The following is a 23585-nucleotide window of genomic DNA, read 5'->3' on the forward strand; positions in this document are numbered from 1 at the left end:
CGGGCCACGCATTCAGACATGTGAGTGTAATGGGCCTGTCCAAACCACCACAGTGGACCTTGTTCTTTGAGGTGGGTGGCTGCATTCGCAATACAAGTCCTAGACTGTGGAAATGGAGAAAGGGAGCCCGGCTGCAGCACTGCAGAGACCACGTGTCTGCTCCTGACGGTAGATGCAGAGTGGGCAGCTGCTGTAGGCGCCTGCCTTGACTCCCTCACCATGATGGAGTCCCACAGTAAGATCTTCCTCCCATAGTTATTTTGTCAGTGTGTCTCATCACAGTGATAGGACAAGAGGCTTAACACTCCCCAAACTCGTAGGTCAGCAAAGGTACCATAATTCCTAAGTGTAAGCCTATTCTCAGGCCCTGCCCTTCTCTGTCCTGCGTTGGCCTCCTATAAAGCAGACCTTGCTGTGGAAGCTTGCTGTCTTCTCCGTTTCTTTCTGCGATCCTTCCCTGGAATTGCATGTTGGGTGTGTGTTTGATCCTCAAGTGATCCTGTCAATCAAGGGGCTATAACCATAGGGGGGAAATCCCATTCCTTAGTATAATGCACCCAAGAGCATTAATGGTGTGGCCCTTGTCTGACTACCCTACACTTCCTGGTGTTCCCAAGTGCACCTGGCCCTCCTGCCCACCTGTACTTTTCTATCGTCTGCCTTGTTTGTATTCACACTTCTCCTCAGTAGTCTTTCACAGGTATAATCTCTAGGTAGCATACAGACAGCTCAGAGGCATCATCTCTGATGACTGGAGTGTGGCCTCCGAGGTCAAACCAAACAGTAGGCATTACTCACAGGTACCGGTGATCTCACTCTTCTACCTAGAAGTGTCTCCAACATCCAAATCCTTCCCAGGTTCATACTTAGAATGCCACCTCTGTAAAATCCCTATCCATCTCCCTTCAACAGCCAACACGATTTCCTCTCTCCCCCGTCCCTTGTTTTGTAGTAAGTCTATGTTTATACCAGGAGGCTTTGGACAAGAGAGCTAGCTTCTGGGCTGGCTTGTTTATATTTTATTAAACATCACTGCTGTGCAAGCCTTTCTTGGGGAGGTGTGTGCAGGTCCGACAGGGAACCGACAACGCTAAACAGGCCTACCTATGTCCGTTTGTTCATCGTGCTTATTTACAGGAACACGGTGAGAGGCTAGAGGAGCATGGGTAACCAGAAAAGGAACCACATGGCTGAAGCCTCACCCATTGGGCATGACCTCCTTATGGCTGCCTGGATGGGGTCTCTCTCCACATTCCATACCTATTCAAGCAGCAACCAGGACCCTGTGCTGATAGCTGCGGTGGAGGGGAAGGGAGTGGCCAGCCTCTCCAGAGGGCGGAGGGCCCTGCTCTCCCGAGACCTGGCTTTGAGGAATTCTTGCGGGCAGTTCTGCTTGAGGTGGTAGCGACTGTTATGCTCAGGGGACAGCCTTTCACAGCAGCTGTCTTAAAGGCTTGGCTTGCAGAACTGTGCTATCAGGAGATGGTGAAGCCTTTAAGGGGTGAGACTTAATCAGGTCTTCAGGCATGCTTTCCAGGGGGATAGTTAGACACCAATCCCGCATCTCCCCGCTGCTCGGCCAAGAGGCGAGCAGCCCACCTCTACACTGCGCTCCGGCAATGGCTCCTCCCCCCCCCCCCCCCCGTTTCTTAGAGGCCTGAAAGCAACGACTCTTCTTGGTAAAGCCATGGACCACAACCTCCACACCGTGAGCCGAACATAAGTGGTTTATTTCCTACACTGACCATCTTAATCGCTTATTTCAGCAAAGGGTGACAGGCGTTGGGGATGGAGTAGTTAAGTACCTCCTATGCTGTGAGGAAGGGAGGAACGATGTGGGAAAGGCCCTGGCACAGCGCCTGGAGCACAGAGACCTAGGCATTCATGGACTACCAGCATCCTCCTCTTCAGACTCCTCGGTGACAGGATTTCTGACTGTTTACTCTTTTAAAGGCAAAGTCTTCTCCAAATGCCAGCTGGATCAGAGCCCTGTCCCAGACAGACTTGGTAAGGTTTCATCACGTTCTGAGGCGTTCTGAGGGCTGTGCGTATGTCTGATCTCAAGATGACCCGATGAGGCTGGCTTTCCTATCTCCATCCACAGATGAGGGAACATGTGCGAGGAACTCAAGATTTTCTCGCTCGAACCCTGTCTAAGGACAGATGTGGTGGTGGAGGCTGTTTCATACCTCCGCTGCGGATTCTCAGAAAGCAGTCCACATCACCTTTGTCATGTTACTGGTCCTCTCATTATCTAGACAAACAGTTGCTTCGATTTTTCTCATTCTTTTAACAAAATACTTCCAAGAGACTAGCTCACGGACCTCCTCTGGGTGATGAGAATGTTTTTCATCAAGATTTTACCAGAATTCCATGTAATTGCCCTAAGCACAAAGGCCTTCTTCACAAGCACCCTGGGCTCTCCTCTAGGAGCTCTCAATGGAGAGATGACCCTCTTCTCCATCCAGCACGCCTTCAAGGCACTAACAGTGCAAAACTCAACTCGCTAGTATCCAACTCACTAAACGTTCAGCAGCCAACAAACGACCTCAAGGAAGGCAAAGGCGGCTTTCCACCAGGAAAGTCGAGAACTCTTGACCCGAGCTGTCTCTAGACACATTTCCAGGTATACTTAGTGGTAATCTTTCTTACTCCCATTTCATGGGTTTGTGGTGTGTATGTTGGCATGTGGGTATGTGCACACACGCATCGTTTTCCTCTCGTGTGGCCTCTGCTCTCAGCCACCTCGGCTGCATCCTTCCATGGTTACCCGACATATGTAGCTTTACTTCCAGCATCTGTTCTCCTGGTTCACCAAGGTGCCATCAGCAACTGTATCACTGCAAGTTCCTTACATTAAAACTCTATACATCTGCGGGCTGGTAAGATGGCTCAGTGGGGAGTGGCGTTTGCCCTCAATCCTGATGACCTCAGTTCGATCTCTGAAACCCACATCATGGGACGAGGAGCCAACACCACAACCTATCCCCCGACCCCCTCGGGTGCACCATGCACGGGACCCTCCACAAAAAATTGTTTTTAAGTTCACATATGTAAATGTTACCGCCTTTTCTTATTTTCCCCCCACTTTTCTGTATCCATTCTCTTCTGATTCCGAATCACTCTGCTCTCTTAGCAGTTCGGGTTCCATGTCTTGCTTCTGGCAGCCTACTCAAAAGAGCACCGTATCTTACTGATCCAAAATTTTAACAGGCAAAGAAAGAAAAATGACACATTTTTAATCAAAGTAAGCAATAATGACAGGTTTATTTAAAATTTTCCAGTAGAGAAAACCCTGCTAGCATTGGAATAAAAGTACTCAATGTATAAGAGCAAAGGAGAATAGAAAAAATTAACAGAAGAAAACAAAAGCAAACAGTACAAAAAACAAAACAAAACAAGACCATTTGATGTGGATTCCAATAGAGATTCTTTAAACCCATGACTAAGGTTTGGCAAACAATTTATTTGGAAATTAAAGCCTGTGTCTGAACTGTAAACTCCACAAAACTTGCTCATTGAACTCAAGTTTTTCATGTACTGGGTACTGAAATATAGAGCCAGTTGATTTGTGAATAGAAGAAACTGACCACTTGCTCTCACAGACACAGGGACTAACCAGCTGCTTAAATGTGCTGTGGAGTGGACAAGATAGAAGAAAAGAAAGAAAAGTCAGATAAAACTCTAAGAAAACTGAAACACAGCAAGTTCAGACTCCAGCATATTCGTTTAAGGCAACAAACTGAACTTTTATGGTCTGGTCTACATCTGTGTTGTCATTTCCTCACCCCCACCCGCCCCTCAGACACCTTCTAGATCCACTAGCCATTTAGACTGTTCATAACCTCCAAATGTTCTGTATATACATATTTAGCAAAGAGCATATGCCTGATATCATTCTGACAGCAGTACAGCCAGGATACAGTTTTACAAAGATTACTATGCATGTCATAAAGATTAACCTTTACTTTAAAAACAAACAAAAACCATTCATTTCTAAACAAGTTATTTTACAATATCATGAAAAACCATGAGAAGATGATTCGATGTGGGCTCTGAACCTGACGAGAAGTACACCTCAGAAAGACTACTGATGCCGGCCTTCTGCCAAAAGGATTGCTTAGTTTCCCTAATAGATATTTGTCCCTGGCTTGGCCATCTCTCTCTCTCTCTCTCTCTCTCTCTCTCTCTCTCTCTCTCTCTCTCTCTCAACTATACACAAAAGTTCTGCTAAAGGTCAGCATTTTAGTTGATTTCACAACAGAATTCACAATGTAAACTAAGCAGGTTCTCGATATCAACAGCATGTTACCAAGGCTTGTCAATTTCTCAATCCAACAGTTGGTCACAGAGGTCAAGTATTATCAAGGCTCTTTTGTCGGCTTTTCATCCTGTCTGACTTATCCATCCTTCAAGTACATGCAAGGCTCAAGAGTTTGCAAGAGACAGAAGTCCGAGGCCCTTAAGACACTGATGAAATAGGATTGTGGGGCGAGCCCATCTGGGTGAGCACTTTATCCAGCCACTGGAGAGGACCGTGCAGATGAATCTCGATCCAGCAGGGGGTGCTAGTGACATCCTGCCTGTGGTATTCTGCTCCCCAACCCTGGAAAAAGGAGACATGGGGGTCATTTAACTCCTTTATCTCAGCAATTCAGCGGAGTAAGTAAAACGATCATACAGTCAGTTCCTACAATTCAGTTTGGACCCATGGCTATGTCCGACATACACAGAAGCCACAAATGCATGCGTGATTTAGTGGTAATTTTGGGGGATGGACACTGACCACTGGAAGCCTATCCAAGGACCCCAGATTAGCCATTTTGTTGGGTATGGTGGCATACATCTTTAATCTCAGCATTTGGGAGGCAGGAGCTGGAAGACCTCTGTGATTCCAGCCCAGTCAGGGGTACAGAATGAGACCTTTTTTCAAATAAACGAGCAAACAAACAAACAAACAAACAAATACATATTAGTGGTCTTTATAATTAAAAGTTTAAAATATACTCAACAGCTGTTTGAATAAAGGCACTTTAAATGCTTGTTCCTGTCATGTTACTGTTGTGCTGGGCTTGATTATCTTTTACTGGCAGGTTCCCACTATGTCGCTGACTGGTCTGGGACTCCCTGTGTCAACCCGACTGGCCTCAAACCCAGAGCTCCCCGCCTCTGGTCCCTGAGCACGGGGCTTAAGGGCGTGCATCAGCAAACTTGGCTTTAGTTATATTTTTATGATTTTACTTTAAAAATCACGGGTGTGTTTGAATGTGGATTTATCTACAAATGCAGCGCCTGTGGAGTGTAGACGGTGTCGGGTGCCCCGGAGCTGCCGCTGTGGGCTGCTGTGAGCCATCTCAGCTGGGTGCTGGGAACCGAACCCGGGACCTCCACAAGTGCACTGCACACTCATAACTGAGTAACCCCTTACTCGCGTGTGCGTGCGTGCGTGTGTGTGTGTGTGTGTGTGTGTGTGTTCATTTCTGAAGAGGGCAGAGGTCAACACGGTCTGCCTGCCTCAGTCACTCTCCACTGCATTTTCTGAGACAAGGTCTCTCGCTGAGCCTGGGGTGTTTGCGCTGGGATTCCTGGGTGTGCAGCAACGCACCCAGCTGTTTTTTTAACTGCTGCACGTGTGTGTGTGCACGCCGGTGTACAGGCGGAGCTCTGGGAACAGCGTTGTGTAGCGGTGTCTATGAAGAGAAGACCTCCGACCTTCGAGGGGAGCTCTGTCACTGCCATGCATTCTAAGGCAAGGTGAAAGAGCCTCGAGGCAGACCCCTCAAACCTCGGGCAGAATCAACACACGAAACCGATTCACTGGGCCCCTCTTCCCTACGCTGAAGGAGCAGCAGGGGCGGCTGCGGCACTCAGGCCAGCTGGGCTGCGGGAGGCCTCGCGTCCCCGGAGCTCCTGGGAAGACCCTTTCCAGCCTGCGGAGCCACCTGCATGCTGTGCAGCGAGCTCCAGCTCTTGGGAACCGTCACCCATGCTGGAGTGAGTTTGGGCGACACAGGCTGTCATTGAGACACTTCTGTTCCTATGAGCAACCTCAATAAAACTCACTGGTTCACCATGATGGACATCAGTGGTATCCGTACTTAGGTCTGTCCCTGTTCTTCATGTCTCCCCAACAACCATGGGCCTCCCAGGGACTGAACTCCAGTGCCAGGCTTGTGTAGTAGGTGCCTTTGCCCACCAAACATCGCACCAGAACCCCGGAATTTTCTCTTTTCGAAATGGGTGTTAGCGACGCAAATTCAGGTCTTTATCACTGCACGGCAAGCCTTCTACTGACGGAACCATCTCAGTCCCTGTTTATTTTTTTCAGAGAGGGTCTTACTCCATCGTCCTGCCGGCCTGAAACTCACTATCCAGTCCTAGCTGGCTGCAAACTTGTAGCAATCCTCAGTCTCAGCCTCCCATGTGCTGGGATTACAAGTGTGGGCTGCCACGCTTGGCTCCCCTTGCCCGTGGAACCCAAGGTCTTTCACATGCTAAACAACACTCCACCGAATGATATCCCCAGGCCTCATAAAGCTGGGGACCATTACATTATCCCTTTATCCTCAATAAACACATAAAGGTGATGTCAGACAGACTGACATTCTGTCTCTTCCCCACTCTGGCAGATAAAATTCTACCTGTCAACAACACACACCTCTTGATCTTCCAGTTTCAAAATTGACAGGACAACAGTCACCTCCCCACCCCCAAATTTCATCCTGACATCTAGTCATTGCCTTGAAGCAATGGGCTCCATCATTCATCTGCTCAAGAAGGTAGTTTGCTACATGGTGTCAGAATGACCAATTAACGTTGGACAGCGATCAGCATGAAAGCCAGGTGATGGGATGTGCCTATAACCCTAGCACTAGTGACAAGAAGATCAACAAAGCCAAAATATCCGACCCCAGGGAGCCCAGCAGTGACTGATGCATCAAACAAGGACGATGCTTGGAGAGGCCCTAGATGCCCTGCTCAGAATTAGCCCATAGGCAGCTCAGTCACAAGTGGACTTCCTAGTAAGTGAGAGGCTGTGGCAGGAGGATCACAAATGACTTCAAAGTCTGGGCTACACTGAGTCTGAGCCAACCTGGGTTATACAATGAGACCCTGTCTTAACTGAAAAAACAATGGTGTTGGTGTGGAAAAGAAAGAGCATAGAGGTCTGAGTGATCCTTGTTTGCAAAGAGTAATGGCTACTGGGGGTCTCTGCTACGTCCCTTCTCCAGCGACTGTAAGAAATACACCTGAATATGAAGACATACGACAAAGCTGGGCACGTGAACTCCACATGTGGTTTGTGCACTCAGCAGCTACAGTTCCGTGCAGGGAACTCTCTTTGGACAGATGAGTTCTTTGAAGACGGGGGCTGCTATCTGACCTCCAACATCCTGGACTGTCACCAGTCTGAGGCAAATGCTCCACACCTACTTTCTGGGCCAGATTGATTTGGGTTTTTAACATTCATAAAGCATAGTTTTATATTAACACCAAACATGATCATCTCAAAACCAACATGTTTTCACCATTAACTTTAGTACAGTCCTCTGGATACTTTCTCCAAGACGCCAAGGAGGCGAGGCAAAGCCAGCATCCCTCCCAGCAGGGAGCAGAAAACAGGGCCACAGAAAGTGTGCAAGCTTTTGTTACTACCATACGGCTTCTTGGTGTGTGGAGCCTGCCATGTCCCAGGTCACCGAGCTTTTACAAAGATTTGTTATGTATTACCTGCTCATGGGGGTGGCTATGTGTATACAGGTGCCCTCAGAGGACAAAAGAAGGCATTAGATTTTTGGAGACAATCCTGAGAACAGGATTCTGGTCCTCTGTAAGAGCCCTCTCTCTCGCCCATTACCAACTTTTTAGTACGTGAGATCTGTCCGGCCTAAACTGCCAGCCATATCCATCCTACCTGGCACAGTTGCCATGCTAGTATCTGCTCAAATTCTTTTATGCTGTGTCACTATTAAGGCCACAGGGAGCCGATGCGTCCTGAAGCCAGAGACTTCAGACGCGGGTTGTTTCCTTCTCTGTGTTGTTGTTGTTTTCAATAGTATTTGCAGAAAGAATGAAGTCAATAAATCTTTAATCCACAGCTTCGGGCTGAAGAGATGACTGAGCAGTTAAGAGCATTTGCTGCTCCTCCAGAGGACCTGAGCTTGGTTCCAGGCTCCCACAATGGCATACAACAGCCTGTAACTCCTATACTCCTATAAGAAATAGGACACCTTCTTCTGGCCTCCATTGGCACTCTCTCTCTCTCTCTCTCTCTCTCTCTCTTTCTCTCTCACACACACACACACACACGTTGCACTCATACATATACACACACTGATAAGAGTAAAAAAAAAATCTTTAAATACCTTAAATTAGTGCAAACATCGTTCTTAGTTGTTTTTAGTTTTACACAACGGGAAATAAATGCCATGGAGACAGCTTATTGGAGCACCAAGAGCCAAAACTTCTTCAAGAATAATCACAGCCCCGGTACACAGGTCCCAGTTCCCTCCAGCCCCAGTTTACAGACCCTGAGCAGGAGGTCTGAGAACAACCCTGATGCCTCAACCACAGTTAAAACATCTGTTCTCAAGAGTTGTTCTTTCTCCCAAACAAAAACCTGGTAAGTGGCTGGCCTCATTTTGAAAATCGTCTGAGCCAAGATGCTAAGTCAAAGCTGAAATGGTGATTGTGAATAATGAACACGGAGAGGCTCTGTGGTCACATTTGCATACAATATACAGGTCAACTGCTTTAAGGGGTTTTGAAAAAGCCTCCTTTACTATTAGAGAGGTGCCACAACCAGCTGAGGAGGAGGAAGGGTGCCTTTGATCTGGACGGTGATGAAGAAAGCGGCTCCAGAATTGCCCAGTGATGAAGACGTCTCAAAACAGGCCCAGCAAGAAGTCAGGGCGCTTTTGAAGGCAGCACATGAAAGGGAACGTGCCTCGCCCAGGTCTGTAATTAGCTCCTTCCTCAAGGTAAAGCGGGATAAAGATTGACCTCTGAGACTTCAGAAACAAGCCAGTTACTAGAATGTGCCATCATCAGATATACTTTAAAAAAAAAATTCAATGGCATCTTAAAAACTTTCCTTCTTAGTGGCAGAAGTGGACAGAGGTATTTGCTGTAAGCAATGACTTGGGCCTTCTCCCGTCTTTGATATTATAGAACACTCTTGAAGCTGAGGGTAAGGGCTCTGCTAGCTTTTCAATTATACACAACGCACAAAATTTACTAGAGAGACTTAAAAAGAAAAACCTGACCAACGGAAAATAATTTCCATGTGATGTTTCTCACCTACTTGTTTTGCTCCATTTATCTACTCCCCTCCCAACCCCGTACGTGAGTGTGTGTGTACATGTGGAGGTCAGAGAACAACCTGAGGGTTCCTGGGTCTCTCTCCACCTCGTGAGCCCCAGGAACCATAAGGCTTAGCAGAAGGTCCCTTGCCGTGCCACCTCATGGGCCCCTGACCGCTGAACTGCAACCAACAGGCTCTGGCAACCTGACAGGACTAAAAGCTAAGACTGGGGAACAAAGGCGAATTTATTCTGCTGACCTCCTAGGATGATCGCGTACTTAAGCTACACGGTCAATCCGTCATTTTCTACGGTGTTAGAGCAGCTATGGAGCTACACACACAGAGCACCTCGGGAGGAGCACCGGCCTAGCACGGCAGAGACCGTACAATGAGGCAGTAGCGGCCCACGGGCCTGGACTCCTAGCCACTCCAGAGGTGGAGCTGACGGATAAGGACTTCAGACTGAGCTTCGGCCTCAACCCAGACACCTGGGCTATGTTAGAGCCTCTCAAAACTAACCAAAATGTGAGCAGGGCCAGCAAGGTGGCTCAGCGGGGAAAAACGCCTGCCACCAAGCCTGGAGATCTGAGTTCTATCCCTGGGACCTACGTGGTGGGAGGAGAGGATGACGTTGCTAATGTTCCAATGACAATCTCTGAGACACTAACCCTCTGGTTACAGGTTTGAAAAATCCCTTTGTAGTAAGTCTGCCTATAGGAATATATCCCGAGATTTATATATTGTGAGAACGCACGGCGGGGGCGGGGGCGGGGGGCGGGGGCGCGCTCACCTTCACGAAGCTCATCCGAATAGTGCACATTTTGGTGAGTTCATACACTGTCTCGAAACCGTGGTTCACAGACTGCGCCAGTAGCTGAGCAAATTCCTGGTTGTTGAAGATTTTCAGGCTGCACCCGCTGGGGATCTTGCAGACAGTGGTGGGATGGAACCCATGGTGGTAGTTGCAGTTCCGACTCTGCACAAAAATGCTGCTGTCACTGAGGCACTCGGCATACACTTCTCCTCCAACGTAATAAAGGTGGACTCCTGCAGGAGGGCACAGCACACAAGTCAGAGCGCGGACGGGCACCCAGGCGGGCAGGCTGGGCCGCTCACAGAGGCCCTGGCAAGACCCTCAGGTAACCACGTTACCCCGTGTCAGCCAGTGTGCTCGGGAAAGAACAAAAGTCTCTCAAAAATAATAAAGTGTAACACTTTCATTTCAGCAGTGTTTAACGCCCCACTTGGCCAGAGTTGAAAGTATATCTGCACTCTAAAAATAGAGTGCAAAAAAGCCAGGAGTTTACTGGGGCACCCCGTGCGTTTAAAGTCTCCTGCCTTCATGCCAGGGCTAAACTGTTCAGAAAACTTCAGAGAGAGAGAGAGAGAATGGATGATTAATAAACATGGAGGAACGAAACCCAGGCTGAAGAGGTACTGCTGGAAACTGGACAACAGGCATTCTAGTTAAAACAGGAGCTTTTTAAACAGAAGGACTGTGTGAAATAAGAGCTCACCAAAATAACTACTAAAAAATAACTGAAAATGTCTTATAACTTAGAATGCCAGGATCTGGGCAACAGCCCCCTTCAAGCAGGGGAGGATGGGCAGCGACCTGGACCCCTTCCTGGTAAGCGTGGAAGGAGAACCAATTCAGCAAAGCCGCCCTCTGAATGCCACATGCAAAATAATTACAAATACATCTTTAACGGCAAGAAGGAAAGCCCCCTGAAGAAGCCTTGGGAGGGGGCAAGAAGTGCCCAGCACACGGGGGTGGGGTGGGGTGCGGCTTCCAGCCTGCAGGTCACTGTGGCACAGCTCAGACACAAGCGCTGCACGACTGTGTGAAGACACAGCACTTGTCATTCCTACAGACTCCCAGGGCCAAGACTTCAGGGTCAGCTCCACCCACTGGGGTAGAAATCCATTTTGTTTAGTTATAGAGGAATATACTTAAGAGAGAAAAATACAGAGTAAACGATTTAAAAGGAAAAAACTCCTTTGATCCTGATAATTAAGATGATGAGTCTCTATTGTAGAAAATTAAGGCAGTGTATGAAAACGTAAAGGTGTGGAAAATGTTAACGATCCAGCAGAAAGATGCTTGCTAGTGGTGTGTGTGAGCATGCTGGGTTTTGCCATCAGTAAAGCTTCTGTACTAATGTCTAAACTTCTGCATGACTGTCCTGCTGTATCTCCCCAGCCTCCTTCAGCACCCCAGTGCTGACACACATTTTCTGTTACTGCGGTCATGACGGATGTCACTGGACTGTTTTTACTACTATCCATAGATGCCTGAAGTTAAGTGGCTGGAGGGAAGGCCTTTGCGTCACTCGGCCAAACGCCTTTGCAGAATGAGTGTGTCAGTTCACAGCCGCATCAGTGTGAATGCTGCACGCGTTTGACCCGCTCCAGCACTGGGCCTGAGCAAAGTGTTCGTAGCTGGAAAATGATGTAACTGTTTTCATTTGCACATGGCACTGGGCGTGCTCTTGTGGTTTAATGGCCATTTGGTGTCTCTCGTCCACTCTCTGTCTTGACTTCTCACTTGTTTTCTCCCCCTGGAGTTGTAGGATTTTTATTATTATTATTTTTTATGAGCTGTGCATTCAGGGCCAGATACAAATAATTTATTTTGCGTTTTCCTGTTACTCCTTTGTCTTTCAATCTTATTCATTGTATATGTGTGTGTTTGTGTTTGTAGATAGACAGATTAGATAGATAGATAGATAGATAGATAGATAGATAGATAGATAGATAGATAGAGATAGACAGACAGGCAGGCAGGCAGGCAGGCAGGCAGGCAGGCAGGCAGGCAGGCAGATGTTTCAACCTAGAGCAGTTTAAAACCCTTTAGTTTAATTTTTTATGATTTTTGTTGAGGCAAAAATACTACCTTTCTGATTAAACATATCTTAATTGTTGGCCCTTCCATAGACGGACATTAACTTGCTCACACGTGTGGTGTGTTCTACAGACTGACATTAACTTGCTCACTCGTGTGGTGTGTTCTACAGATGGACATTAACTTGCTCACTCGTGTGGTGTGTTCTACAGATGGACATTAACTTGCTCACTCGTGTGGTGTGTTCTGCGGGACCGTTAGGGGATGCTACTGACCTGTAGGTCATCACTTAAGCTCTCATGTTCAGAACAGTCAGAGTCTAATCTCACTTCACTGTTTTGTCTACGTGCTGATTGATGTACTCGGAGTTTTACTAGCCCGAATGTCGAGATTTTTTTCTTCACTCATCCATTAACATTGTTGGCATCACAGCATGCAGCCTCCACAAAGTGTCATACTGTAATCTAACTTGTGTTAAGTCAAAAATTAATGTATGAAGGCTCCCTGTCCACTTGAAATGCTCTTGCTGCGCTCAGCCGCCCCTTCAAGGGACAGAGGCTGCCTGTACATGCAGTCCTCTCTCTCAGTATAGCCCTGTGGGAGAAGTATCGCTAGAGGGGGCCTCTGAGATGCCGGCTTGTGCCGTTTCTAGTTCCCTCTGTTTCGTGATTCTGGTTGTGAACCTTCTGACTCTGCTCTAACCACCACGCCTCCTGCCCCACGCTTCCCTGTCATGACGGACTCTCATCCCTCTGGAACCATAAACCTAAATAAACTCTTTCTTCTCTGAGTTGCCCTGGTCATGGCGTTTTATCAGAGCAACAGAAAACTAACAGAGACACCAGGTGAGGAAAAGACCTTGTACAAATGTCTGGGCAAACAGAACGGACAGCCGGAACTTCACGAGCAGTCCAGGGCGAGGGGAAACAGCACAAGTCTATTTCTAGCAGAAGTACAAACTAGTAACAACTTTCTCAAAAAATGTATAACCAAGAGCTTCTGGCCTACTAGATTCATTCTGAGGGTCCATCCCAAGAACATGATCAATTATGACGTCTACATAATGTCTCTGCGTCCTGCTTCCGGTTCAAGATGTGAGCTCCCAGCTTCTACTTTTACGGTGATCTTGGCCTCTTTCTCCTCTCTAATTCTACACGGAGTCCACTCCTCAGGCATCTGGAGCGCCTTCAGTAAATGTACCCCCAGAATCCTTACCTCCTTCCAAACTTGCTGAAGAGGAGAGAAATTCTACAGTGTGGCTTTTTGCTACTTTGGGGGCACAGTGACCTTAAAATTTAGCGCAACACACACTTCTCCATTCTGAATGTACTTACATGAAACTTCCAAGGTTCGCGGGTGCAGGAAATGCCATCTGTGTCAGCTCACATTGGCATGTCCACCTGCCCTTCCTTTGATCGTATGAAGGAAATGTCTATCGAGTCCTACCTCACAGCTGTTGGCTTCCTCTAAGAACAAATCTTAAAATATTTTCTCAAGTGTCTCTTAAGCCCTTATTGAAATAGCCTTTTTGTTTTTTCCTTTATTTATTTAGAGACAGTGTCTCACTACATAGTCCTGGCTGGCCCGGAACTCACAGAGCTCTGCCTGCCTCTGCCTCCTCCGTGCATGCCACCCATCACCACTGGTGATGTCAAGATAGGGGATCAGTCAATTCACTGGCTACGCACATTTATCCACTGTATAATGTATTTTAATTCTGCCTTGCAACTAAAATAGCTTGTAGAGAAATATTTTAACACATATAAATGCCCTGATTCTCATAAAATTCTCTTCCTATCTGGTAAACATTTTTGGTTCTTTGTTTTTATTACATTCGTTTGCTTGTTTTATTGTGTGTGTATGCTGTGTGTGTGAGGCACAAGCCATTGTATGTGGGGATCAGAGGACTGTGTAGGAGCTGGCTTTCTCCTACCATGCGGTCCTGGGGATTGAACTAAGGTCATTAGACTTGGCAGCAAACCCCTTTCCCCACGGAGCCATCGCACCAGCCCTATGCTGATGACACTGGCTTGCTCCTTCCTACAGTGGTTACAAAGTGATGCTTTTGTATCCTCGAACTCACTGTCCATTTAGCAACTGCACTTCCCAATTAATCCATTTCTCTAGCAATGATTAGTAAGGCTGTGTCAAATAAAATGTACTTATTGGACAGAATCTCACTATGTAGCCCAACCTGGCTTGGGATTCTGCATTTTCTGCTTCAAGCCTCCCAAGTGATGGCATTACAGGAGTTTACCACCACGCCCAGCAGTATCTTAAGATCCACTACTGTGGTAAATTACAGTTGCTCTTCAGTATCTGTGCATCTGGAATCCAGTCTCAGGTACGCACAGATGGAAATGATTTCTTTAATGGCACCACCATTAGCATGTACAGACTTGCTTCTCACGATTCACTCTGCAACTGTTCACAAGACACAAACCCTGGAGCAGGTGTGACTCCCACAGGGACACTTGAATGGTGAAGCGTGTCATGTTTAAACATGGCAGGGAACTGAGCATCCATGGGCTTTAGCTTCCAAGGGTCTCAGAACGCCGCCGCCAGGGACACCAAAGGACAAATGTATTTTGGTACTTAAAACTGCACAGAACTGTAAGGTGTGAGTTGGATCCCAAGCCGCAACACCATTTTCAGAAGTCTTCTTCTTGTTCTGTCACATGAGATCCTCCAGGCTCACCCCACCCCAGCTTTGGAGGCAACCGTAGTGCCTCTTGGTGGGGACAGACATTGGCAACACCATTTTTTCCCTGGGTGTGCTTACTGCTGCTCTGCATCTTTACTCCTTTGCCCTTTCAGTAGGCAGGAAAAAACTACATGCATGTTCTGAAAACATACAGATAGGTATATGCATGATATAAGATATCATGGTATAAGATAGATATATGCAGGAGAGCATATAAACACACGCCGTGTCATTAAATTACGATTTTACACCAACACTCCCAAGGAAGGCCACACCCCTTCTTGATTCCTCGTTCCTTCTTCCACAGGGAGAACTGAGCTCTGATCGCTGCCCACACATTTAGTCATCTGCTTAATCACATAATATACACACATAAACGTTACAGAAGTGTTTTAATCTGCCACTAATAAATAATTAAGTCTATTAAGAGAGATAGGTGGGAAATCGACATGCCTCACTAGGAAGAGGTGCTTGCCACCAGGCCTAATGACTTGAATTCAATTTCCGGTGTCCGCAAGGTAGAAGGAGAGAACTGACCCCTACAAGCTGTCCTTTGATCAAGTTCACGCATGCACACATGCACACGAGTAACAAATAAATGTGAACACTGTTTTACTTTATAACAAAAACGCAAGGTTGCATAGTGCCCACAGAAGCAAGCCCAGTCTAAGCTAATTCCTATCAACATCCTGAGAGCTGGAAAACCCCTTGTAGCAAAGACCAGAACGATCTTCACACAGTTGGAATCTGAAAACACTTCAAATGGCAGCACGTGAACAGTTGCTGCTGTTTGCCACACGAGTGACTGAGTCACTTCTACAAGAGCAAGAGGAGACGTTTGCGAGAGGGTGAAAGGAGGGCTCGCCTTTTCCAATGTGCCGCCTGGTGTTTTCGATGGTGGAATTCCGGTTAACGTTGGAGAGCAGCCCGAGGCAGAATCGGTTCTTGTTGTTGGAAGGATCGGTGAAACCATCCACCAGCACGCTGGTGGAGGAGGCGTGGAATGCTTCCCCCACTCGGTTGTTGAGCTCATAGTACACGATGGAGCACCAGTGCTTTGGCTCCTCGTAGGCGACTGCTTGCACATCTGTAAGAAGGAAGGAAGGTCTGTTGCTCCGGGTTTGCTCCGGGTTTGCGCCGGGAGCGCCCCAAACCGAAACCACACTGTAAAACTGGCTGAGCACCATGGAATGAAGACAGGCAAGGGCAGCTACGATGACCACATGGATCGTTTCTGAGAGCTGAAGTGCTTCTTATTAAGGGTGGCGTTCTCCTTTAATTGGGTAACAATCGTCTCCAATGACTAGCAGAATACCAGCTCAGCAAGCCCAGAGACAGCTTTTGCTGAATACTAACGACCTCTTACTTGCTCATTAACATACAGGAATAATAGGAACCCCTCCTCCTGGCACACTACCTACAAGAAATACAACAAGAGGCCAGTGAAAAAGCAAGGGGCACAGAAACAAGGGGATGTACCAATGGGGCTGCCGTAGAAGGAACTACTTTTGGCAAAGCCTTGGTGAACCTCTGCTTTCTCAAAGCACCGAAAATAACTTCTACCTGTCATGGAGAAACTGCCTGCCTTCCCAAGAGCCAGTGATGGCTCCAGTTTTGCTGTGATTCTAGCTGAGGAAGAAATCTTGCCAGCTGGCCATTCTCCCTGAATGAATCATCTCTCTCTCTCATCCAGACTCCATGCTAACTTCCTTATATTTGCTTTAAGTCATGCCGAGCAGGTGTGTTTTGTCTCTCCCTTCCCAGAATGGGCCAACAATGGAAACTACCCAGCTTTCCTGACAGGACGCAGCTTGTTCAGTCCAATCTCTTAAGACTGATGAATCTCCAAACAGAAAATGCATTAAAAGCTTTCAACCAAAAGGCTGGGAGATGAATCCTTTCCGCAGCAAACCTCCTAGAACGTACCTTTGAGACCCCAGGGATACAAATCACACTATCGCTAACTTAATTATTACTGAGCTGAGCTTCACGGGGCCTCCATGGTCATCAGGGTGGTGAAAGGAGAACTTCCATGTTCTTCCTTAGTTACTCTGTTACCTAAGTGGCTAAGCTGAAAATAAACCATTTCCCTTGCTTTCTAAATAACTCCTCCCTGTCAGTCACTCTGCTGTTCTTCAAGAAGCAAAGCTTTATTAGTTCACAAGTGTCAGACCTCAAAGAGGGCTGCATCCGAGTCACACAGGCCTTTTATCAACTTTCAGCATTGTTCAAAATGCTATTCATCTAGGTTAGACACGGATACATTTTTCCCCCTCTAAAAGGCCAGAAAGATTTTGTGGGACAAATGGTCTTCATCACAACTATTCCCCTCTGCCTTTGTATCACACAAAGACAGCCATTTATAATGTGTAACAAATGGGCACAGCTGTGTTCTAATAAAGCTTTATTTATAAAAACAGAGAGTAGGCTGAACTGTCTGTGGGCTGTACTCTGCTGAGCCCTGCTCTGGGAAAACCACCAAAGGTAACAACAGGAAAAAAGCCAACTTTTTTTTCCTTTGAAGATACTAGGTGATTTTAAATTGGCTCTAATGGGGAACATTTTAAAAGCTGCTTAACAGGAAAAAAAAATCTTAAAAGGAAGGTCTCTATGCGGGGTATTACAGCTAATCTCATCAGTGCTGTTACAGGGTCCACACAGGGTATCCTGATCCCCAAATAAAAGTTCCAAAAATGGGTCATATAGAGGCTATTCTCTCACTCTTTACTTGTTGACTTCTAACTTCTAACGATGACCAAGACCCATAAAATACAGAGAGCCTATAAAAAAAATTTCAAAACAAAATTACTGATTTATATATGTTCTAATTTACTTAACTGTACATCTAAGGTTCTTTGAAGTTATCATTATAATTTTTAAATTTTATTTTTGGAGCAGTTTTGGGTCACTGCAAAACTGGCACAGAGACTTCTCCTATGCCTTCTTATGAAGACGTCAGAGTGTGCATTCGGTGATAACCAAGAACCAACATGGCACATTATCAGGCCCAGCCCGGAGTTAGCATTAGGGCTTGTTCCTGGTGTTGTAGTTTACGGGTCCGAACACATATGAACAGGGCATGCTGCTACCATCACACCGCCATACACACAGCATAACATACAAGCCCTTAAAACCTATCAGTAACTCAGACAAAACCCAAGGTCCAAGACAAATTCAGCAGTCCCCTTGCTTTCTAGGTTCAGTTTGCTTCACACCTGGGCTGCATACTTAGCGGAGAACTCCCCGAAAAAAATTCTGACTGGGGGTTCTGAATTGCCAGCACTGCATGGCACCTCATGGGGTAATGAGTGCTTGGTGTTCATGGCAGGGTCTGCACTTTTGGTCTCTGCATTCTCTGCTCCCTGAAGCCTCGTCAACGGGCCACTGTGGCCATGGGAAGCAGGTGATGCCATCCACCAGGTCCCTACTGTGCTGACATGCACCTGACGGTGAAGACCAGCCGCTCCCCAAGAAGGAAAAGTGAACTTCAGTTCAGCTGTAAAGTCTTTGAGGGGAGAGGGGTAAATTCTCATCTTTTCAGTTCTTCTGGTAACAAAGAGGGAGGCAAGTGTCATTACTTGTTTCAGCAACAGGTAAGGGCTATAAAATACACGAGGCTTATGAGCATCTACTCCAACCCAAAGGCAGCGGTCTGGATTTCTAGTGAGATCACCTATGGGAAACCTGCACTGCACTCCTGTGGATGGCCAGTTCCTCTTGGCCCACTGAAAAACACTTCTCGCAGCATCGATCCAAGTTCTTAATTACTGAAGGCTGAACACATGACCATCTAAATAACAGACATACCTGTTGTGTAAAGTAGGACTCAATCGTTTCCTCCCTGCCAGCTCCTCATGCCCAAGAGATCTCTAACAACCTCATGGGTATACAGGTACATAAAACAGCTATACAAAACACACTATTAAAAATAAACAGTTGTTTGGCCGGTTTGTCTGTCTGTCTGTCTGTCTATCTATCTATCACACTTAAGCATTTACTAAAGGTAAAAGCAAAGTAGCATGCTAATGAGATAAATATGCTTTTTTTTTTTTTCAAGACAAGGTTTCTCTGTGTATCCCTGGCTGTCCTGGAACTCACTTTGTAGACCAGGCTGGCCTCAAACTCAAGAGATCTGCCTGCCTCTGCCTCCCTAGTGCTGGGATTAAAGGCGTGGGCCACCATGTCCAGCCCGCTTGTTTATTCTTCACAGGAACAATAAATGTTGGCTGAATATTTGGTGCTGATGAACACCCAGCTTGCTGGTTGTCTTCAGAGCTCACTGACAGCTTGGTGATCACCAAAGCTGAGAACTCATTTCATCTAACCGTGCAGGACCAAATGCAAGAAGGGTGCTCACAGCCATTTCAGAGTCTATTGGAAACCTGAGACCTCTGTCTTCGGTTCTGAGATCTTTTGTGGGAAGGCGACAGAGTTTAAGCAAAGAGCTGGGCTCCACACAATTCTCCCATTATGCTTAAAACAACAACAAGAACCTGTTCTTCTACGCATCTCCAACAGCTGGTTTTTAAGGGTAAAAGTAACATCTGGACATACAGACAACTCTAAAGGGAGAAAGTAGCAACTGATTTTACCTCCTCTGTTGATTTCCGAGGGCAGTGAAGGTGCCATCATATTCGTGTCCATTGGCTGGGAGCCATCCTGGGCCATGGGGTCTTCAGGAGGCAGGTAAGCAGGCGGGGGGGTGTCAGCTACAATGTTTTAAAGAAAAACAAAGACACGCTTCAGGCCTGTACTCTCCTCTGTGTTGACAGTCTCGTGTATGTGCCCACCTGTCCATGTGCCTGCAGACGCACACGTGTGCACATGTATGTGGGGGTCAGAGGAGGGACATGTTGGGAGTGAGAGCATAACTTGGGAGTCAGGTCTCTTCACCATGTACGTTCCAGGGACTGAATTCAGATTTTCACGATGGCAACAAGCATCTTAACCCACTGGGCCATCTGGTCAACCCTCATGGGGGGAGGGGAGGTTCAGGGAAGCAAGGTCTCTCAGTGGCCTGGAGCTCTTGGCCAGTGAGCCCAGGGGTCTGCCTGTCCCTGTTTCCCTGTGCTGAGGTTATTAAGCACTCAGGTCGGATCAACCACCTTAACAAAAGGCTGTGGTGACATATGCCTACAATCCTAGCAGTTGGGAAACAGAAGCAGGAGAGGTCAAGGCAACCTCGGCTATATCATACCCTGCCTCAACGACCCCCCTAAAGACTAGATGAAGTTAAGGTACAGTTTCAAAAAATGATCATATTCCCAAACTTTGTTTCCAGTGTCTTTTCAGTGAGAAGAGAGAAAAAAAATGTAAGTCATCCCAGGAGTTTCCTTCTATCTGCGATCACATCACTTTCAATCCACTGCGCGCATCTGATCATGCTCTCTCTAATGCAGTGACTCTGAGAGCCTTTAAGTTTGGTTTCACAGGTGTACAAGCTGCCTGATAAGAGTTGGTAGGGAGAAAGTTTTTCCACGACCTCTGATGTTAAAACTATGGGCAGGAATTTGCTGTCTGGGCTCCTTACAACCTAGGTTTCCCATGACTTTAAGCAATCTCTTAGAAGATTGCCCCAACCATTTAAGCAATGACTAGCTTAAAAATCCCCAGTTACAGAATAGTAGGAAATAAATCAGTTTAGCTCAGCTGTCTTCTGTTTCAGAGTTTACATAGATCTCCTCTGAACACTTTCTAACATTTAATACTGAAACCGCTCACATTAATGCAAGACTGGTGTTTTCTTACTGCGAAACACAAGACATTCGTTTCCCTGCACTCAAAAGCCGAGTTCCTCACTGGCTTATGAGCTCGCCCAGCATGTAGAGCCCAGCCTTGAGAAGGAAACGTTACTTTAAGGATCCACGAATGCTTGGGTAAATACTTAGGGACAACTGAGGAACCCAAATAGCAAACTCTGCTCCTTCACGGCTCCCTGGCAACTCCTCCCACCCCTGACCCTGGCAGAATCACCACCCAGCTGCCAAAGAGCAGGGAGCCAGCCAGGCTCCCGGGCCTTCTTGGTGCTTCTCAGCTGTAAGGTCAACTCTTTTGCCTCAAGCCAGGGGCAAAGCAAGGAGCCTCTTAGAGCCCAATGGATTCCCACCAACTGGCTGGTGAGAATCTCATTAGCAACCTGTGGCAGCAGCAGGGCGCAGAGGGACTGGTGCTTACCATCTCCCTATCTTACCATCTTACACGCCCTTCCCCCGAGCTGCTGCTCTTCAGGGTTTCTGCTCCAATCCCGGGCAGCCAAGGACAAGAGTGAATTCTAGCAGCAGTCTTTGATTCTCTTTCCTGAGGCTCACCTGGGGTTGCCCCTGCTCAGAAGTCCTCTCAAACGGACCCTTTGACCACCAACCCATCCATCAGACAACAGGCGTGCCAGGGGATGGGTAGACACAAAAACACCGAATGTTATTAAAATAATCTATCTTCTCCCAATACCCAGGGAGTCAGAGGCAGGTGGCTCTCTGTGGGTCTGAGGCCAGCCTGGTCTACAAAGGGAGTCCAGAACAGCCAGGGCTACACAGAGAAACCCCGTCTTGAAAAACAAACAAGCAAAAATCTATCTTCCATCTTCATCCCAAACAGAAAAGTATAATGCCACCTTAAACAAGATGAAAAATAGGTGATTAAAAAAAGAGAAAGTAAACAGTAATAAAGTGTGGACCAGTTTTCAATTTCTGAAGGCTCTACATGGATGATGGATTAAATTTTAATTTAAAGCACTTTTAAGTGGCTTTGTAAATATGCCTGCCCGGTCATTTTCCCTCATAAAAATATTCAGATTTCAAGATGATCTTTTGTTTTTAGTATCCTTCTTGATGTTGACGGAGATGCTTGCCTACTAACCTGGGATTTGAAAAATGTAACATTCTAATCAATCACTTATTTTGATAACTATTACACCATCCGTTATGACTAAAACAGGAAAATAACTTTTTTGTTGTTGTTGTTTTGTCTTAGCTAAGTTAAACAAGCAGATGGTCTCCAGCACACTTCTGTTGCAATTTTTTGTTGTTAGAAGTAGATGCTTCTTGGGATTACATCACCGGCTAAATGGACCTAATTAACCTGGGGGTGCGATCCCTCGGGAAACGGTTCTTTGGTGGCTGTGCTGACAGCAGGGCTCTTCATTCGGAAATGCTGGCGGAACCACTTCTCAGAACAGCACTGCGTAACATGGCATTTCCCCCTCTCCTCTGTGGAGAGCAGAGACTGCAACAGCTTGCCACTCCCAGAAGGATGCAGCTGCTTCAAAACTTCTGAAAACAGGGGGAAAATACAGGCCATTTCCTTCTCTGGCCATGAGACTCCTCTGTGTAGAACTGGTGATCTGAAGACGGCTCACAGGGTTCAGACCTCCCTGGCCTCGCTCACCCACCTCCCCAAGCCCCAGGGTCCCAGAACGTAACCTCCTACCTGGCATCTGGAAAGGGCTGCCTGGGTCCGAGCTGGTGGGGGAGTGAGGGTAGGTGCTGCTGCTGCTGCCGGGGGAGTTGGGGTAGCTGCTGCCGGGGGAGTGGGGGAAAGGGTGGCTGTTGGGCTGCTGGAAGGAGTCTGGGAACGTGGCGTTCAGCGGCATGTGTGGCTCGTTCTGTCCCAGGTTGCGGAACTGAGCCAGAAGGCTGTGCTGAGGGTTGTACTCGCTGTGTCTCGGAACCAGCACCGGGGGGAGAACTGGAAATGGAAAGAAGAAACAGAGAGACAAATGAGAAAGGTGAAAACTGGTAACTGCCTCCCAGGAAGGGAGGACAAATGACCCGAACACCAGCTGTCACCTGGACAGCACGGACTAGAGGGACAGCGACTCTCCACTCCGGAGCAAGGACAGCCCAGACCACAGGACCCAGCCAGTGAGCAGCACCACTGGCCCGATGACCCAGGGATACCCCAAAACACAGCTTCAGATGAAAATGTGTTGCTTTATTCCCGTCTTAATTTTTCTATTCACAAAGAGCTAACACACAACTAACAATATACACGACTGGCCAACCAGATGGTCGCAGGAGTGAGGGGCTTGTCACACACTGGTTGGCCAACCAGATGGTCGCAGGAGTGAGGGGCTTGTCACACACTGGACAACCCGAGTTTGAGCCCTAGAACTCAGGCAAAGGCAGAGGGGCAGAAGAGATTCCACAAAGCAGGTCTGTGGCATGTGCATACCTCCACACACATTTCACACACACACACACACACACAACCAACTACACATACTGCACACAGACACTATACATACACACTGCACACACATTATATGCACATACTGCATATACACACTATACATACAAACACAGACACTATACTTACATATTGCACACACAATTACATGTTAATACTGTACCTGCACACACACACACACACACACAGCACTGTGGCATACACCCACAACCCAAGTCCTCAGGAATGCAAGGCAAAGGGTGCTCAGGCTGGAGTCTAGCCTGGGCTACCCTGTTTGCTATTTACGTATCACCACTGACATTCACTTGACAGCCTGCCAAGCTCTGAGTTCCTATGTATTATTTGCCAGGAAGTGTTTTAACTGACACTTTAACTCCTTTCAGAATAAAAGGCGGTGTCACAGCGGGCACGTGACACCCAGCAGCCCGGGAAGATGGTTGGTTACTTGGCTCTGACAGTCTGCGTGTCCTAGCAGCCACACGGACAAACAGCCTTTCTCTGAGGATCTGGATGAAGGTCCCTACTTCTCCATGACCCCCAGAACAGGA

The 23585-nt window shown here is 47.2% G+C and overlaps 1 protein-coding gene across 2 annotated transcripts in view; it reads right to left on the minus strand.

The window, feature by feature from the left end:
• Positions 1-3235: 3235 nt before the first annotated feature.
• Positions 3236-23585, minus strand: part of Smad1 (SMAD family member 1) — a 61389-nt gene continuing 41039 nt past the window's right edge. For both annotated transcript variants that reach the window (XM_021635641.2, XM_060393214.1), the window contains exons 3-7: positions 22279-22536; positions 19446-19562; positions 15719-15940; positions 10095-10351; positions 3236-4606 (exon numbers count right to left, since the gene is read on the minus strand). In XM_021635641.2, the coding sequence (XP_021491316.1) occupies positions 4463-4606; positions 10095-10351; positions 15719-15940; positions 19446-19562; positions 22279-22536 (998 nt within the window). In that variant the 3' untranslated portion in view covers positions 3236-4462. The remainder of the gene's footprint in view (positions 4607-10094; positions 10352-15718; positions 15941-19445; positions 19563-22278; positions 22537-23585) is intronic.

Source organism: Meriones unguiculatus, chromosome 10 (genome assembly GCF_030254825.1).
Source record: "Meriones unguiculatus strain TT.TT164.6M chromosome 10, Bangor_MerUng_6.1, whole genome shotgun sequence".
NCBI classification, from domain to species: Eukaryota; Metazoa; Chordata; class Mammalia; order Rodentia; family Muridae; genus Meriones; species Meriones unguiculatus.